The 18,964-nt window shown below is 42.8% G+C and overlaps 1 protein-coding gene across 3 annotated transcripts in view; it reads right to left on the reverse strand.

Moving 5' to 3' along the window:
- PALM2AKAP2 (PALM2 and AKAP2 fusion) overlaps nucleotides 1–18,964 on the reverse strand; it is a 534,816-nt gene that overhangs the window by 274,449 nt on the left and 241,403 nt on the right. For all 3 annotated transcript variants that reach the window (XM_050761425.1, XM_050761423.1, XM_050761426.1), the window contains exon 4: nucleotides 11,559–11,689. In XM_050761425.1, coding sequence (XP_050617382.1) covers nucleotides 11,559–11,689 — 131 coding nt within the window. The remainder of the gene's footprint in view (nucleotides 1–11,558; nucleotides 11,690–18,964) is intronic.

Raw genomic sequence — 18,964 nt, forward strand, 5'->3', positions numbered from 1 at the left:
GAGACAGGCAAGGAAGGATTTGCCTGTAGACGTTCTGGGGAAAGCACAGCCCTGCCAGTATCTTGATTTTGGACTTCTGGCCTCTGGAACTCTTTTAAGCCACCCAGTGTGTAGAAATGTGTTACACCAGTCTCAGGAAATGACTACAGTAGGTAACCAAGACAGTCCTTACTCTGGTGGAATTTACTTCTGAGAGATGTAATCTTAGGGAGTTATATCTTAGGGATGAACAGAATGTAAATGTAACATATAATGAAAAATGATAAGGAAACATTTACCTAACAACTCAAACCACATTGTCTTCACCGTCCATCCAGGTAGATTTACCTGGACTGAGTAGTAATGATCACTTCCTTTCATATGCACCCATAGACCCTTTCATAACATCCATCATGGGAGCCATTCCACCATTTAAAAATTGATGGGTGATGGCCAGGCGCAGGGACTCACACCTGTAATCCCAGCATTTTGGGAGGCCAAGGTGGGCAGATCACTTGCGGTCAAGAGTTCAAGTCCAGCCTGGCCGACATGGTGGAACCCCATCTCTACTAAAAATACAAAAATTAGCCTGGCATGGTGGCGGGTGCCTGTAATCCCAATTATTCAGGAGGCTGAAACAGGAGAGAATCGCTTGAACCCAGGAGATGGAGGTTGCAGTGAACTGAGATTGCGCCAGTGCACTCCAGCCTGGCAACAGAGTGAGTGAGACTCTGTCTCACACACACACACACAAAATGATGAGTGGCATGTCAGTGTTCCCCTGCAACCTGTAAAAATCTTCATCTCCATCTCCTCAGGCCTTACCTGACATTACTTAATAATGGGGGAAAAATGGCATAACCTTAATGACCAACAAGAAGGAGGCACATGGAGACCAAGAAGCCAGGGGGGCCATGGTGAATGCTTGTACAGATTGTTGTTGCCCAAGATGCCAGCCAAGGGAACAAAAGGAGCTGAAGTCCAGCCAGTGGCTGTCTAAGTGGTGCCTACCCTGTGGAACTGCATTTTCTAATTGCACAAAGGAGCCATGTGGCCCAGCAATGGCCCTGAATGCTACTGGTCTTTAAAGATGCCTGATCCTTCCAGCTAGAATCTGGTCAAGCTGGCAGCCCCATACTGCACAGCATGGTAACGCTTAAAAGTCTTCCTCCAGGCATCCTGTCCAGGGGGCATTCTTTGCTGGCCGAATGTCCCTGTAATTTCACAGGTACTCTCTGTGCACTAGGCGGTATTCGGATATTATTTAATTTTTTCCTTTGCCTTTCTGCATGAGAGGAACAAACACAAGACTCTAGGATCCCTGGAGTGGTTTATTCCATTAGAGATTCTGTTTCAAAGGAGATAAAAAGCTTGGCAGAGATGTGGGAGATGCTTCAGCAGGAAGCACACTGGCATCTCCTCACTCTATGTGTGGCCTCAGGCGAGTCACATTTAGGCCTCCATTCCCTGATTCTTCACTTTGCAAGTTTAACTGAACATGTACTCCAACTATGCTAGAAAGAGTTTCCCAAAATTAGGACGGGAACTAGGATGCAGGCAGACTTCTGATCCACCTACCTAAATCTAAGTCATCTCTTAGTATATAACCCTTTCCTCTCGCCTGGCCTGCATTTCCCACTGTTAAGGTTTATACCTTTGGGTGAGAGATCCAAAACAATTCTTGATGTTGGAAGTTGCTTTTAGGATAGCAGAAGGAAGATGAGTATTTTTTCTAGCATCCTTGCATGCGTTTGCTAAGGGGCCAAAATCCCATAATCAGAGACGGCTTGTGTATTTTATCACCTGTTCGCTGTCCTGGAGGGCTCCACGCCTAGACCTGAGGGAAAGAGAAGCCGGGAAGGCTGGAGGAAGTGGGCCTTGATGAGCATCAAGCAGCCTCAGGTCCCACAGTACTCTTCCCTGTGGTCTACACAGTGAAAAGGGGAAACACGAAGTGGGGATTGTGCTCAAGAGATCATCTTGGCTCCGGGCCCTTGTGATGGAGGTACCAAATAAGACCTCCATGCTGGAAGATCGCTGGAAAGGACTGAGATACCATCTTGTCTGCTGCCTTCAAAATGCATAATTCATGAAAACTGTGGAAGAGTATGTCAGCAGGAGGCTTGATGTTTTCATTCCATCAAGAAGGTAGAAGGGTTGGAAATGACCACGTTACAAGCTAAAGGGGCTATGCAAGGTGACCTAAAATTGGAAAAAGACTATTATCAAAGCATTCTGTAGAGAGAAAACTTGGGGTGTGGCAATCATAGGCCAAAAAGCCTAGAACTGGCTACCAAAAAAGTTGACTTTGCAGCATTCCTTCCATTGCAGCAATTATTCTGAGGGCTGGAAAATGCATGCATTTCCCAAATATGGCTCTTGCATGGCCTTGGTGTATGGAAGAAATTCTCCTACTGTTTTCATAGTTTTGGGCACTTTAAACCCAATTTACCAGACCAATAATGAGGTGATTATAATGGATCCTACAAAACCCGAGTGAGGCACGATGACTCTGGTACATCTGGCAGGCGTTCTGCTACTGTTGCTAAGTAGCACACATGAAATGTTGAAATGCTGGACTGCAATTTAAGAGTGTTTCCTCCCTTACCTGTGCCAGCTTCCAAAGCTGACCACAAACCCTAAGCATCTAGATTTTTTTCAGTCAGCGAAGAGGGCTTTTTCTGTGTGGTCCTTGGAGGATAGGGCAGGGATCAGAGAGTGGATAGGAGCTGCAGGGAACAAAACTTTCATCCCAAAGAAGGATCCTCTGTAATAATGACAGTTGTTCCAGTATAGACTTGGGTTTTATTTTGCAAGTAAATGAGTTTCCTGTCACTTTCAGGCTTTGGGGAGAGACTGTTTTTTGACTCCCACTCATTATGTTCATTGCAAATTCAAGAATTAGATAGGAGTTGATCCACATAACATGTCAGTTATGCACACTCTAAGATTCTATGGTTTTATGAACTGTCATAAAATTATTGCCTTTGCAAAAGCAGCACAATATTGAATGTAAAAACCAAAAAAGCAACTATTTCTTTTTAACTCTGAACAGACTTTCATGGCTCAGTGCTTAAGAGAAACCCTATATTTTCAAGCAACTGAAACACTTTGTCATTTTGCACTGAGAATCACTAATGTTATCTTCATAAATCTTTTTAGGGTTGTGTATTATGAAACTACTTGGTGGTGAGATTTTCATCTTAGTATCAATACACATAATGCCAGGCTTTTGAGCAGTAGTTCTCAATTCGGAGAGATTTTGTCCCCCAAGGCAACATTCAGCAACGTCTGGAGACATGTTTTATTATAATGACTGTGAAAGGGTGATGGTGCCCCTGGAAACCATTGGGTAGAGGCCAGGGATGCTACAAAATATCTTGCAATACTCAAGACAGCCCCTCACAACAAATAACTATCCAGCCCTAAATGTCAATAGCACAGCTGTTAAGAAACCCTGTTCTAGGGGGATGGAAGAAACAACAATAACAACAGCACTATTCTTTTTTTTTAGAGGCGAAGTTTTGCTTTTGATGCCCAGGCTGTAGTGCAATGGCACGATCTCAGCTCACTGCAACCTCTGCCTCCCAGGTTCAAGTGATTCTCCTGCCTCAGCCTCCTAAGTAACTGGGATTACAAGCTCTTGCAACCACGCCTGGCTAATTTTTTTGTATTTTTAGTAGAGACGAGGTTTCACCATGTTGGCCAGGCTGGTCTCGAACTCCTGACCTCAGGTGATCCATCTGCCTCGGCCTCCCAAAGTGCTGGGATTACAGGCATGAGCCACCGTGCCCAGCCAACAGCACTGTTCTTACTGACAGCCTGCTGTTCTTGGCACTTCACAAACACATCTGACCTCTACACATTACACCAGCACTGGAAGGTGGGTATAGTTTTCCCCAATGTACAGGTGAGGACACTTAAGTTCAGAGAGTTTACATGGCTTGTCCAAGATCAAACAACTTGTAAATACAGAACTAGGACTCCAACCAAGTTTGGTCAAGCTCTGAGGTCTGGCTTTCTAGTGAGTTTGCTATGCTGGAGCCCTTTTCAGAAACACACACTGTTTCTAGCAAAGGTTTAGACTGTACACAGGCTAGAAAGTACAATCAGGAACAAAGGGCTTCCAAAAGAGACAGAAGGGAGCCAAGCCTAAAATGAAACCTGCACTTCATGAAAGAACCTGAAGGGGGCAGTCTCACCATCACGATGACCAATCACAATAGGCTGAAGACCGGCACCTCCAGGGTCGTGGTGCATCTTGACGCACCGTCTTCTGAAGAAGTGTGTGTGGAGGTTGAGGAGGGAGAATCACATTACCTGTCCCTCCTACATCACGAGGTGAACGTTAGTGTAATTTCACTCAATATCAGAGGTCTCAAAAATTTTTAGCTTAAGATAACTTCTGTTGAGATTTTTGAGAACATGCTTTAGAATTAGGCAGAGTTGAGTTCAAATACTTGCTCTTTCACTTATTTTTTTTAAATTATTTTTCATTCATCTTGTATTTTCTTCCGTTGATTGTTTTTAGGGGGGGCAACAAGTTACTTCACCTCCTGTGCGTCTCTTCTCTCATCATCATTATCACCATCATCATCACTACCTCATGGGAGTATTATGAGGCTTAAATTAGAAAATTAATGAATTGAATGGAGGCAGAAAAGCTAGGCCACTATCCAGAAGGGAGTGACAAACCAGGAAATATTACACAATATAGTGACACTACTATATAGTTTACTGTATACATAGCATATATAGTTTTATTTTGGAAGGAAACAAAAGGATGGAAACAGTAATTGGGCTGCATTGCCAAATGTGGCTGAACATGGGATGGGGACCCAGGCTGGAAGTGCACAGATGTGGAATGCCACTGTGGAGTGCTCCCCTCCCTGCTCAAAAGAACAGTGAATCACAAGTTAAAAATAGCAAATGTGAAGAACACAATTAATCCCAAGCAAGTGTCCTTTGTGATTTCAATGAACGTTTCAGTGGTTGCCTTCTCTAGAACAGTTGTAAGTAACTGTCATCTTCTTGGTTGCCAAACCCCACCACATAACATACAGATGCTTAATAAGATACACATGCTTATGCCTGATGTCTCTACGTCTTTGGCTTTAAGCCTCCTAACAATGTGGGAAATTAAGTGAATTCTGGTATTTGCCAGAGACCCACACAGGTACTCAGAGAATTATAGGTCCAATGCGGAAATGAAGAGTACACTTGTATCCTGATTTTTTTTTTAAGTTGCTTGGCTCTCTCTAGGTTAGCAACTGAGACTTCAATATTTTATTCAATGAATATTTGATATGACATATTTTAGAACAGACAGCTGTTCTGATGAATTAGTCATCTCTGTGATGAATCAGTTACTTAGACCTAGCCTTTTGCTTTTTGAGAACTCAACCTCTTTCCTCCACTCTGACCCGTTTGCAAAACCACTTCCTTCTATAACAGTAACATTTCTTGGCACAGGTACATTGTTGAGAAAAGAGATCTCTAACCAACTCCTCAAATTAGAGAAACTCAGAATACCAGAGCTGGAAGATCCTAAGAGATCTCTCACTGAAGATATGAGGAAACTGAGACCAGAGAGAGTGAAAGACTTGCCCAAGGTCACACAGCAAATGATCAACAGAGCTAGAATTAATACCCTGGCTTTGTGACTGCTCATCCCATTTTCATTTAATACTCATGAAGTTTCTCATCTTCATTGAGGTTGGTCTGCCCCCAACTGATAAGGTTGGGAGACAAATTTTCCCGATATTTCTCACTAATAAAAGGAAGTTAAAAACCCTATATTTTAAACACTTTAGTAAAACCCAATGAAATGAAAGAGAATCTTAAGTGGGAAAGTGACGAGGCAAGCAACAAGACTTGATACTTGGGGTAGACATGAAGTAAACAGGGCTATGTGGATCAAACTACCTAAAATCTCCAAGAGTATCAATCTGAGGTCCACATGTGGCCGCCAGGGACCCACCACACACAGTATCAGCATGGACAATGGCTGGCAATGGGCCCAAGTCCAGAAACAATCTCTTGGGCTTTCTCAATATGTCACTCCAACAAGAAGCAATGCATTCAGAAGATGTGGACATTCAAAAAAGTCAAAAAAGGAAACGTCTACAGATTTTGCTTTCAACAATTCCAATGTTATTTAGCCTATTTTAATTCTGGTTTCCAGGGAGCCAAAAATATACTCCTGACATTACCCAGGGAAAAGCTGTGCAAAAGAATGACTACCTATTTCTCCATGGTGGCAGCCAGGTTTTCCTCTTCTTTTGCAGCTGCTTTGGTGTCACCTCTTCAAGACCACATTGCTTTGAATTTTAGCAAGAAATCTTGGAAGAATGGTAGAATTTTCTGGCCTTTGGTAAAGTGGACAGTTTTCCTGACCTGGATCATCCTTAGCCTGATAAACCAAGGCTGTTTCTAATCCACTTCAAATGAAAGCTTGGCTCTACTGTGGGGCCTATGGAGGAGAGATTTCAGTTCTAAGCCAGAGCTACTCTCACCTACAGGAATCCCCAAAGCAGGTTTCACATTTCCTTGGGTCAAAGTAGGAAGGCTCAGAAACAGTTTGAATCAAGGGTTGGGATGTCCTTTATCCTTGTGTGTGAAGCCAGTTTTCTCATAAACATGATTTACTTCCCCCTCTCCTGGGGGGTTTCTAGGTATTAAAAATGGGATTTCATTTATGATCTATCCATTTTTCCATTTACAGCAATCATTCTTGAACCTGACTATACAACAGAATTATCTGGAATGCCCTTTTAAAAAACAGATTACAGGACTCCTTACTTGGGTCACTAAATCCAAATTTCCTAGAATGAGGCCTGGTAATTCCTATTTTTTAAAACCTTCCCAAGTGATTCTAATGCCCAGGGTTTAATATCCTAGTTACATTTTTCCATCCTTCCTTCCTCCATTCCTTCCTTCTTTGTGGGCTGCCCTCAAAAGCTAAGCACCACATATAATAATTCTGGCAGAAAAACAACATTCACCCTTCCAAACCACCACCAATTTATAAATAACATTTTGGAAAAAAAACATGTCTGTAAACCTGGAACTTCTTGTACAGTTACTGGCACTGTAAAGAATCACAGAATTAGAATTAAAAGGTGATTATGTTCTTTCTTCTAGGAGGTACCTAGGGAAATAGACATCTGTCTAAGTAGAAATTTGCATGCTTTATTTGAAGTCTTTGCCATATTCAAAATGGCCTACACATAAAGAATTAAAGAATGACCTAGATCCTACCTACACCTGAAGTTCTGAGTTATGATACCATTATCTTTTTGTTATCTAAACTAAATGACCCAATTTCCCTTAGTCTTTTTTTGTAGAAATGTTCCTTGTTCTTTGGTTACCATTCTCTATTTCTCCTTCAGTGTCTTCAAGCTATTCTTAGTTCAACAACAAGGATGAAAATACCTTCAGGGCACAACTGTACTAATATAGTTTATAGATTGCAAACAGTTGATGTATCTCTTTAGGAAAATCTAATTGATTGCTGGGGGTGACTTAGACTAGTGGGCCCAAATCTAAAGATCTACAGATTGATGTTTTGCTTTGAGTAAAGGTTTCCCTTAAAATTCCTTTATTTAATGGTTCTGTATCTGATCTTATACTTTTCAAGATTCCTATTATATAAAGATCAGATCGCAACTTTGATCTTGAAGTCACTTATATTCTCTTACTCTCTTCTTCCTTTCTCTCTGCATTCTTGCATTGTTGTAGTTAGTCCTCTTTATTTTTATTTTTATTTTTTGAGATGCAGTATCACTGTGTTGCCCAGGCTGGAGTGCAGGGGCGTGATCTCAGCTCACTGCAACCTCTGCTTCCCAGGTTCAAGCGATTCTTGTGCCTCAACCTCCCGAGTAGCTGGGATTACAGGCGCCCATCACCACACTGATCTAATTTTTGTATTTTTAGTAGAGATGGGGTTTTGCCATGTTGATCAGGCTGGTCTTGAACTCCTGATCTCAGGTGATCCAGCTGCCTCAGCCTCCCAAAGTGCTGGGATTACAGGCATAAGCCACCGTGCCCAACCAGTCCTCTTTCTTTTTAAATGGCTTTTCTGTAGTTTCTCTAATGCCAGTCCATTTTCCCAAATGCATGAAGTTTTCAATTCAACAATCATGCTTCTGGAAGACTGAATTATTTGTCCCTATTCTTCACCCTTCCCTGATCTGTGTTCCTTCCACTAAAAGTTGGCTGGCTGTCTCCTCCCTTGGTTTTGGGCTTGCTCATTGACTTGGTTTGGCAGATGGCTTGTGGGCAGTTCTGAGCCTCGGCCTTGTTTCTGTTCAGTCCTCTTGTACCTCTCCCATTGCCAGAAAGAGACAGCATCATGGTTAGCCTGTTAGTGCAGGGTAAACAAGAGTGGACTCAGGCAACATGCAGCTTGGAGTCACTTAGGTGAGCTCAGCCCTATCAGCAGAGCCATGCCAGGCAATCCACAGGGACTTTGTAACACTGTGGGGTACTCATGTTTGCAATGAGCCTTTAGAACTATTCAAATGTCATTCTGTGAGTGAGAACTAAGCTATGTTCAACTACAGGGAAATGTCTTAGGTGACTGAATGTCCTTTATGGGAAGAGAGATAACAGCTGTTTCTTCCCATAGGATTGAAGATTAAAGACACTAATAAACATTGTGGTAGAGAAGATGCCAGCAAGACGAAGAGAAGCAGAAGCTGACTTCCAGGGTAGGAAGAAACTCCTCCCTCAGGAGGCCCTGCAGAGGAAATGATGCTCACCACAGTCCTGCTCCTACAGAAAGCAGCTCCAGGGAGCACAGTTCATCCCAGCACACATCCAGTGCCCATTTGGCCCAAAGTCATGACTAGGACAGAAGAAATGGCCCCTGAATCCAGACCTCACCATACACCCCTGTAGGCTATTGTGATTTCCTTCCTCTGGCTTGGGATTCCAGCTCTTAATGGGCAAGACTGCCTGCATACATTGAGTGAGCTCTTTATTCCATTGACTTAAAGAATAAAAAGACCTTTATTAATTTTTTTCTGAGTATGATTATGACCACCTGAACAATAAACCAGCCCCTAACTTGCAACACCTCATTCCAATGGTCGATTTAGCCAAAAACTGAGTCTCAGTTTAAAACTCTAGCCTCCACATGCAATGGCTCATTCTACAAGTGCAAGTTACCACCTATTGGACCATAATAACAACATATTTGCATTCAAGCCAAGGTTAAACTGCCAATTTGATTGGAAGACCATGTTTCCCAATGCCATTTAAGAAAAATAAAAAAGGATGGACACTTTGGTTCACACCTGTAATCCCAACACTTTGGGAGGCTGAGAGGGAAGAATCATGTGAAGCCAGGAGTTCAAGACCAGCCTAAGCAACATAGTGAGACTCTTTCTCTACCAAAAAAAAAAAAAAAAAAAAAAAAAAAGCCAGGCACAGTGGCATGAGCTTTTATTCCCAGCTATTTGAGAGGCTGAGGTGGGAGGAGAGCTTAATTCCAGGAGTTTGAGGCTGCAGTGAGCTATGATTGCACCACTGCAGTCCAGCCTGGACAGCAGAGTGAGACCTTATGTCTTTAAAAAAAGAAACAAAAAGAAAAATAGGAAAGGTCATGTAACTAACTTTATCCTATTTTCCAAATCCTTTCTGCCTTCTGTCTATAATAACACCTACTCTCTCTATATATATATGCATATAATATACATATGTATGATATAAATTGTTGGTAACAGTTTAGCCTTTATCCTTTGTATTCTAAGAAAAAGCACGTGCATGTACATGGGTGTGTGTGAGTATATATATGTATTTGTATATACAAACCCTCCAAACTTTTGCTTGGCTGGTTTCCTTCACAAACAATGTTTAGCCAAGCTGCTCTGAAAGCTCTTTAAAATGCATGAGGACCTAAGCAAAGTAGGGACATAGTCTGAAGTATGCCTTTGGGATTTACTCAGCTTGCTTTTCCCTTTAGTGACACTATTACAGGTGCTCTCAGAGTCTTCATTTGCTGTTGGTTGTAAGTGGCTGGTAGCAGTTTAGCTATTACCCTTTGTATTTTAAAAGAGCTCATACTGGGTACAGTGGTTCATGCCTATAATTCCAGCACTTTGGGAGGCCGAGGCGGGCGGATCACAAGGTCAAGAGATCAAGACCATCCTGGCCAACATGGTGAAACCCTGTCTCTACTAAAAATACAAAAATTAGCTGGGCGTGATGGCGGGTGCCTGTAGTCCCAGCTACTCGGGAGGCTGAGGCAGGAGAATTGCTTGAACTCAGGAGGCGGAGGTTGCAGTGACCCGAGATCGTGCCACTGCACTCCAGCCTGGCGGCAGAGTGAGATTCCTTCAAAAAAAAAAAAAAAAAAAAAAAAAAAAAAGACAGAGAGAGAGAGAGAGAGAGCTCATAAGCTCAGAAGACAGAGATGAAGCTCCAGATGGTGAGATTTCAGGCAGAATTTGGTGGGATGGGTTGGAGGGATAGATTTGGTTCTAAAGCATCTATGTGTACCACTTTCCATCTCTATCTCATATCTCTCTGGCTAGGTATCCTGGGACCTGGCGTGGCTATAGCTCCCAAGTAAAAACCTACATTATTGCTGTTGTGTGAGCCTGGCCAGTCATTGGCCACAGACAGGTCGCTTATTTCCCAGATTGAAATGATCAGATCCTGGTTGAGAACCATAAAGAAACCACTCTCTGAGCAGTGAAAGCAGACAATGCAAAGTGAATTTGTAGAGCACGGGCACATAACCACGAGCTCTCACTCAGCACATCCACACTCTTCGTTTTAATCCCAAGACTGTTGACTACAGTTTTCCCATTTCGAATTGACAAAATATAGCAATGTTGAAAACAGACTCACTACAGCAGCAATTACAGCTAACAACCTGACCCAAAGGAGGAAAAAGATGAAAGCTAATATAAGAACTCAAAGGGAGCACCTGAAGGGGCAAGCTGCTCACAACACCTCATGGGCCCATGAAGCCATCACTGTGCTGTATTACAGCCCAATGCAATAATTAGTATTCTTTGCAGCCACAAAAAAGGATAAGATCATGTCCTTTGTAGGGACATGGATAGAGGTGGAGGCCATTATCCTTAGCAAACTAACGCAGGAACAGAAAACCAAATATTGCATATTCTCACTTACAAGTGGGAACTAATGATGAGAATGCACAGACACATAGAAGGGAACAATACACACTGGGGCCTTTCAGAGGGTGAAGGGAGGGAGGAGGGAGAGAATCAGGAAAAATAACTAACCGGTACTAGGCTTAATACCTGGGTGGTGAAATAATTTGTTCAACAAATCCCCATGATACAAGTTTACCTATGTAACAAACCTGTATTTGTATCCCTAAACTTAAAATAAAAGTTAAAGATAAAAATAAAAAATAATTAGTACTCTGTGTCATAACTCTGGGTCATGTGGAAAAGTTTAAACAACATCAATGTGTTTTGTTTAGCAAGAAAATTGTGAAGTACAGGAGAAGGTAACAGTATTGAGGAAGGCCACCTAGAGGAGAGCAGTGGTTACTGCACCAAAAAACTGTTGCAGGGGTTCCCTGGCTGGAATCCACCTACCTCTGAATGTTATCTTCGAGTTGCTTGACTCTGAACTCATCCTCTTCAGACTGCCGCCTCCTGGCTTCCTCCTCTTCTGCAGTTCCAGCGGGTATGCCCTGCAGCAGCCATTTCTCCCGAAGCACTTTGGACTGTGGGAGTGAGGGAAGACAACAGACAAGATGATACTTTTCAGTCCACACTCTCCTCTCCCTCTGCAGTGGTGCTGTTTTAGCTTCACCCTTCACCAGCGCTGCCTGAATCGCTGCCTTTGCCTCCTCACTAACTTGGCTCCCTACTTCCCTCTAGACCAACACCCAAAGAGATTTATATCTACATCATTTTCTATTATTAAAAAAATTTAAAAACAGAGTGAACTGTATAATGAATGACCATGTAATCTCATCTAGATTTAACAATTATGAACATTTTGCCATATTTCACCATATATTTTTCATCAAATGATTTTAAAGTAAATAACAACCGTATTTTACCCAACAATATGTCAGTAGGAGTCTCTAAAAATTAAGAACATTTTTCTATGCAACTGCAATTTAATTAAAAAACTTTCTAAGACCACCTAACATCTGGTCCATATTAAAGTGTTTTGAAAAGATGGTCATGCCTCTTCTTCAGTTACTCCCTTCTTTAATGGCTCCCAATCATCTTCAGCAATAATCTCCAAATGCTATAAAAATCATATGCCCCTAGGTGGGCATGGTGGCTGATGTCTGTAATCCCAAAATTTTGGGAGGCAGGAGGATTGAGTCCAGGAGTTGGAGACCAGCTTGGGCAACATAGTGAGACCTTGTCTCTACGAAAAATTAAACAATTAGCTGCGTGTGGTGGTGCATGCCTTAGTCTCAGCTACTTGGGAAGGCTGAGGTGGGAGGATTGCCTAAGCCATGTAGGTCAAGGCTGCAGCGAGTTGTGATCATACCACTGTATTCCAGCCTGGGTGATAGAACGACACCCTGTCTCATAAACAAAACAAACAAACAAAAAAAAAAAAACAAAACAAAAACTATACATCCCACATTTGCAAGTGTACTACAATACGGTACAGTGGAATAAAAAGCTTTTGTTTCAGGTCAATGGTTTGGAGGCAGCAATTACTGCTTTAAGAGAGGAAATGAAAACAGTTCAGGAAAAAAGCACGTTGAAATTCCCTAAAAGGAAGAGCAAGGAGAGGTAGATGTGAGAGCATAATTTTGATTCAGGTTCCACTTACATGGTCCCTAGATGGCTGACGGCAGCAGCTACTGACCCTGTGCCTCATGGCTGAGGACCAGTGAGCATGACCATGGGCAGGTCAGTGGTCACCAGAGGAGACCATGGTGAGGATGCAGGGCATATGACCAACTCTTCCCAGGAACAGTAAGCAACCAAAGGAAGAGCAGGAGCGACGGCTATGAAGCCAGCTAACACAGAATAAAGACCTGGCTCTTTGGCTCCCTGGCTCACTGGCATCACCTCTGTCCAGAATTTCATTTGATCTCATCAGGCAGGGTGAGCGAGGCGAAAGGAAAGAACTCTTCTAACGACTGAGAGCCAGGGAATGCAGGCTTGGAGCAGACTCCCTGAAGCTCTTATGAGCAAAGGATGCACAAATCCATAGACTCTCATTTGTATGCGGCATTAAGGGCATTTTATTATGAACCTACAAGATGAGTCTTTAAAAATTGCCAACACTGGGCCGGGCGCGGTGGCTCACACCTGTAATCCCAGCACTTTGGGAGGCCAAGGTGGGTGTATCACCTGAGGTCGGGAGTTCGAGACCAGCCTGACCGACATAGAGAAACCCTGTCTCTACTAAAAATACAAAATTAGCCCAGTGTGGTAGCATGTGCCTATAATCCCAGCTACTTGGGAAGCTGAGGCAGGAGAATTGCTTGAGCCCAGGAGGCAGAGGTTGCAGTGGGCTGAGATCATGCCACTGCACTCCAGTCTGAGCAATGAGAGTGAAACTCCGCCTCAAAAAAAAAAAAAAAAAAAAAATTACCAACACTTAGTATTAGTAAGTTAGACTTCACTAATGGTCCTGATTCACCGTTCTATTGAGAAGTCCAGGGGTCATTTGGTGCTGTAGACACCCTGCTCCATGCCCAGGAACAAGTTCAATCAGCCTGGAATTCCTCCACTTCCAGGATAGACTCTGTGTTGACAATATATCATCAGTGTGGGTTCAGGTGACCACGGTTTTTATTGATGTTATTCTTGCCTTTTCATTACAAATCATTATTTGTGGAGATCTGTTTGATTACTCTTGCAGCACATAGGCAAGTTTATGGTACTTGACCTGTAATTTTTTAATAATTAGGCTTAAAGACTTGAGTTTGTTCACATAGAATTATTCCTAACTATACTCTTACAGTAATTATAGACAGGAGTCACCCCCACACCCCAACATGTGTAAACAGTCATGCATCATTGGTAACATGCTGCCTGTTGAATGTGTTCTGTATAAATAGTGTGCATCTACCACCAGGGTAGGTATTAAAATGTACAGTTTTTACATTATAGGGCATTGTTTGATAATATAAAATCATGTGTAAAAGAGTGCAGTACAATTTGTTTACGTTGGTTGCTTATCAAAGCTTTATCAGAGATTCTTTTCCATTGGAAAGTGGGAAAGGGTGGCAAATCGGTTGCTCTTTCTACAAAAAATTCAGAACCATTGTTCTCCACATAAACCTCTCAGAATTTCCCAGACAGACCCTGTTTGCACATTATGAGAGGCCATTTTTTAAATCAATTAATGTTTTTATATTTTTATTCAGATATTTAATCTGGTATAGGCACAAAATAAATTGTTAATTGGTAGCAATTCTGAAGTAGAAGAATGATTATTGCTTTGCTTTTCTTGACCTATAACTTGGCTCTAAAATTTACTCTCAGGAATCGGGTAGAGACTGCAAGAGGCCATGCTGAACAGTGGCTAACAGCCTGAGATCTGGAACCAGTCTGCCATTTACCAGCTGAATGAGCTTGAACAGGCTCCTTCGCCTCACTGAGCCTCAGTTTTCTCATCTGTAAAATGGAGACAATAGCAGTGCCCATCTCAGAGGGTTGTTATGAGGATTAAAGGAGTTTATGGGCTAAAAGGGCCACACACACACTTAGTACTATAGAAATGTTTACTATTATTGTTGTTCATCCTGTTCCCGTGGCCTTCGCTTTATTCACCTAAGAAAGAACAAGTAAAATACCACCAGAGAAGCCTTCCACCTCTACTGGCTCTGAGACACACTCCATGGCCCTTTCATAGTATCCTCAAATTGTCTTTTTACATCTGTTCCCCCCTGTAGCCTGCCGGTTCCTTGAAGGCTGGGACTGTCCTTTATCCACCTTTGCATTCACTGTGTCATCCAGAATTTCCCAATTCATCCATTTATTCATTCAGTCAAGGGAACTGTAGCCCAATTCCCTTGAATGAATGAGTAAATGGATGAACTGGGAAATTCTCAACTTTCCTTCACTCTAATTATTTGGGAGGGATAGGGACCACACTTTCAGGGTGCTTCCTGTGCTAAAGATGTCCAAACCACAGACAGTAAAAACCTTAGGATTCTGGGGGACAGATATCCTGGAAGCCTTGGCGTTGGTGTGGACCCTTCTAAAAAGGCAGCTGTGGACAGTCCTGGCTGTCTCCACCCCAGCAGGGATGCTCTGCAGCCACATCTTCTTGCAACGTAAGTGGCTGCTCTTGGAATGTTCTCTCTCCTCTTCTTCACACAGTGCCTCCTGCCACCACATGAAGGCTCTAGGCCCTTACTGCTCACCAATTTAGCTGCCACCATCAGCAGGTAGCTCTGGCCAGAGCAGCCTGGTGACTCTGGTCACCCAGAGGTGTATGTCCCTCTACTTCCATCTCTTTTCTTGATACAGGCATGATATCATTAAGAACATCCCCACAGGAGGAGCCAGGAAGAGAGGCTCCAACAGAAAAAGGCAGTAGTGGGGCTGGGTGCGGTGGCTCATGCCTGTAATCCCAGCACTTTGGGAGGCCAAGGCAGGTGGATCACCTGAGGTCAGGAGTTCGAGACCAGCCTGGTCAACATGGTGAAACACGATTTCTACTAAAAATACAAAAATTAGGTGGGTATGATGGCAAGCACCTGTAATCCCAGCTACTCAGGAGGCTGAGGCAGGAGAATTGCTTGAACTCAGGAAGCAGATGTTGCAGTGAGCCGAGATCACGCCATTGCACTTCAATCTGGGTGACAGAGCATGACTCTGTCTCAAAACGAAACAAAACAAAACAAAACAAAAAACCTGGAAAAGGCAGTAGGCCTGGTCTCACAGAATCCTGTTTCACAAAGGTGTTTAGACATTTTTAAGAAGCCAAAAATGTATAGTTGATTTTCCACTTGGCTCCAAAGTCATGCTGTCGGGAAATCACCAACTCAACTCAAAAGGCTTCCTTAACTGACTCCAGATCCCCCTCATGTTGTCTCCAAAATGTCTCCAAATGGAACGGGGTATACTGAGTGTGCCATCCGAAGCACAGGTTCCCTAAACTGTGCTGGCTTGTATTGGCTGCCCGAGTGTTTCAGAATTTAGTGGAAGCAGAGCTCAATAGAAATAAAAAATTAAAATTAAAAAAACTTTTCTGTTTATGGCCTTTATTGTCCAATTACATAAAAAAAGTATGATATCTAACATAGTATCATAGCTTTAGTAGAGATGGGGTTTCACCATGTCGGCCAGGCTGGTCTCAAACTCCTGACTTCAGGCCAGAGTTGGCCTCCCAAGGTGCTAAGGACTGTCAAACTTCACATTTGTCAAATGAATGTCACCATGACAAGTCAGTACAAGGAACGAGCAGATGGGGAGCTGGGAGGTGGACAAAGGGGATCTTGACAGGGGCTTCTGAAAGGAGGACAGAGGGAACTCCCAAAGTAAATCTGTTTCTTGCTCTACTGGCCTGGCCAGCTTTGGAAAACAAAAACAAGAACTGAGTTTCCCAAACTTTAGTATGCATAAGAACCAGCAGGAGAACTTCCTAAGACAGATTCCAGAACCCACCCATGGAGACGCAGATCCTCTAAGTCTGGCATAAGGCCTGGGAATTTGAATTTTAATAAGCTCCCAGGTGATGTTGTCATTGGCAATGCCAGACTGAGGACCACAATTTGAGTAGCACAGCATGAGGACCTATGACTATCCAAATGCTTGAAGAATACACAAGCTTTCTCAATGGCTGGCCAAACACCATAATCTAAAAGAACTCCTCATCCTCTCCTTCTGTGTCTCCAACTCAGGAGCAGTGGCTCTCTTATCCCTTTCCTAGGTGCCAAGAACTCTGCCAGTCCCTGAAGTCACAGCCCAGGAAGACAGGCAAGTCCCTACTCTCACCCAAGCCTTTATCCCAATAAACAAGGATGCAAGATAATTTCAGACTATGATGCTGCCTAGGAAGGGGTAGATAGGACAATGTGACAAATGGGGGCCAAGGGAGGACACTTAAAGTGGGAAAGGTCTCTCTGATGACTTGAATATTCGAGTTGAAATCTGAGATCCGGAGGGGTGTTCCAGGTGGAGGGACTGGCAAATGTACCAGCCTGGCAGTAGGACAGAGTTTGGTGTGTTTGTGGACCGGAACAAATGCCCGAGTGGTTAGACCACAATAAGTGAGGTTGGGGTAGGAGGGCAGAACAAATTGAAGATGGAGAAGAAGGCTGGGGCCAGATTAGGTAGGATTCTGTAGCCTTATTAAGGAGTTTGCTGTGTGTCCTAAGTACAATAGGAAGAACACATTGCAAGGGGCAGGATTACAAAGTACAAGTGATGGGAGTTTATTGTATGGTTCAAGTGACAGAGCATATTAGCTTGAAACAGAAGAGAGACAGAAGAATCAAAAGGCATGGTGATACATTCTGCAGGTAAAATCAGTGTGACCTGTAATAGATTAGATGTGGGCTGAGAAAAAGGGAAGGATTACGGCGACGTATAGATATTTGGTTGAGTGAAAGGGTGAATAGTGGTATCATCAATTGGAGACAGGGAAGAGTAGAAGAACAAATGATAGAAAAGCAGAAAATAAAATCTTTCATTTGGGGCATGTTAAGTTTGAGAGGCTTCTAAATGAAAGTGACATCCATCTAAGTGGACATGTCAGAAAAGCAGTTGAACGTGGATGACTGGGATTCAAGGGCCATTGGCTGGAGATGTCAATTTGGGAGTCATAGATACATAAATGGTATTTGCAGCCATAGTACAGGGTGATGATGGTGATAATATGATCATTCTTATAGAACTCTTACTGCTTTATGTGCTTTACATGTAAATCCACTTAATTTTCACAAGCATCCCACGAGGTAGGTGCTAACATTAACTGACTTATCCATGGTATCACACCGAGTAAGCTGTGGATCTGGGATTTGAAGCCAAGAGGTACACTCTGCTATCTTGCCTCTGTGTAAGATCACTGAAGAATCCTTTTTTGGCTCAAATAGGATTTACAAAATCATCAGGTGCCGCTGATCCACTTCCTAACATGGAAAACTATTTTTCAGCTCCTCTACTGGTGGGTTCCATATTGATGCTCTCTCTCCCCCACTTGCCTCTGAGTCCTCACAGTCAGGGCTATATCTTTTATTCATCCACGGAGGCTGACATGTGAGGAATTCTTGGAAAATCATGCACATACACTGTACTTTAGCAAATATAAAATCTTGGATCATTAAAGCTAAAAAAAAAGATCACAGAGATAATCTAACCCAATCTTTTTCATCTACAGCTAAGGTAACTGTAATGAAGTCACTTTTCTTACTTTCTTTTACTTTTTATTTTATTTTTGTAGAGATGGAATCTATGTTGCCCAGGCTGGTCTCAAATTCCTAGGTTCAAATGATCCTCCCACCTCAGCCTCCCAAGTACTGGGATTACAAGCATGAACTACTGTGCCCAGCCTAGATACCACTTTTTGAGGTGACCCCGGTAGATAGTGAGGCATGTCTGGAGAGGGTGGGTGAGGCAGAGTGGGGAAGTAGGAGGTGAATCAGAACTTGTAATAAGTCTCCAATTGTTTCCTGGTCAGATGTTTGTTATTTTTATAAAGTCATATCTGGCAATCTTTTTTACTTGCACATTCTGGCTTTGATGTCATACTTAGATAAGACTTCCTTACCCTCACTATAAAAATATTCGCCTGTGATTCCTTTGTGTACTTTCATGATTTTACTTTTTACTCTCGATCTTTCATTCATTTGTAATCTGGCTGAAGCTGATATTGGCTATTCTAGTGGATGATGGTTGGAATATGGCTAAATTCAATTTTCTTTTCTTTTATTTTTATTTTTATTTTTTATTTGAGATGGAGTCTCATTGTGTCACCCAGGCTGGAGTGTAGTGCCGTGATCTCGACTCACTGCAACCTCCACCTCCCAGGTTCAAGCGATTCTCCTGCCTCAGCCTCCCAAGTA

This window comes from Macaca thibetana, chromosome 15 (genome assembly GCF_024542745.1).
Source record: "Macaca thibetana thibetana isolate TM-01 chromosome 15, ASM2454274v1, whole genome shotgun sequence".
In the NCBI taxonomy this organism is placed as follows: domain Eukaryota; kingdom Metazoa; phylum Chordata; class Mammalia; order Primates; family Cercopithecidae; genus Macaca; species Macaca thibetana.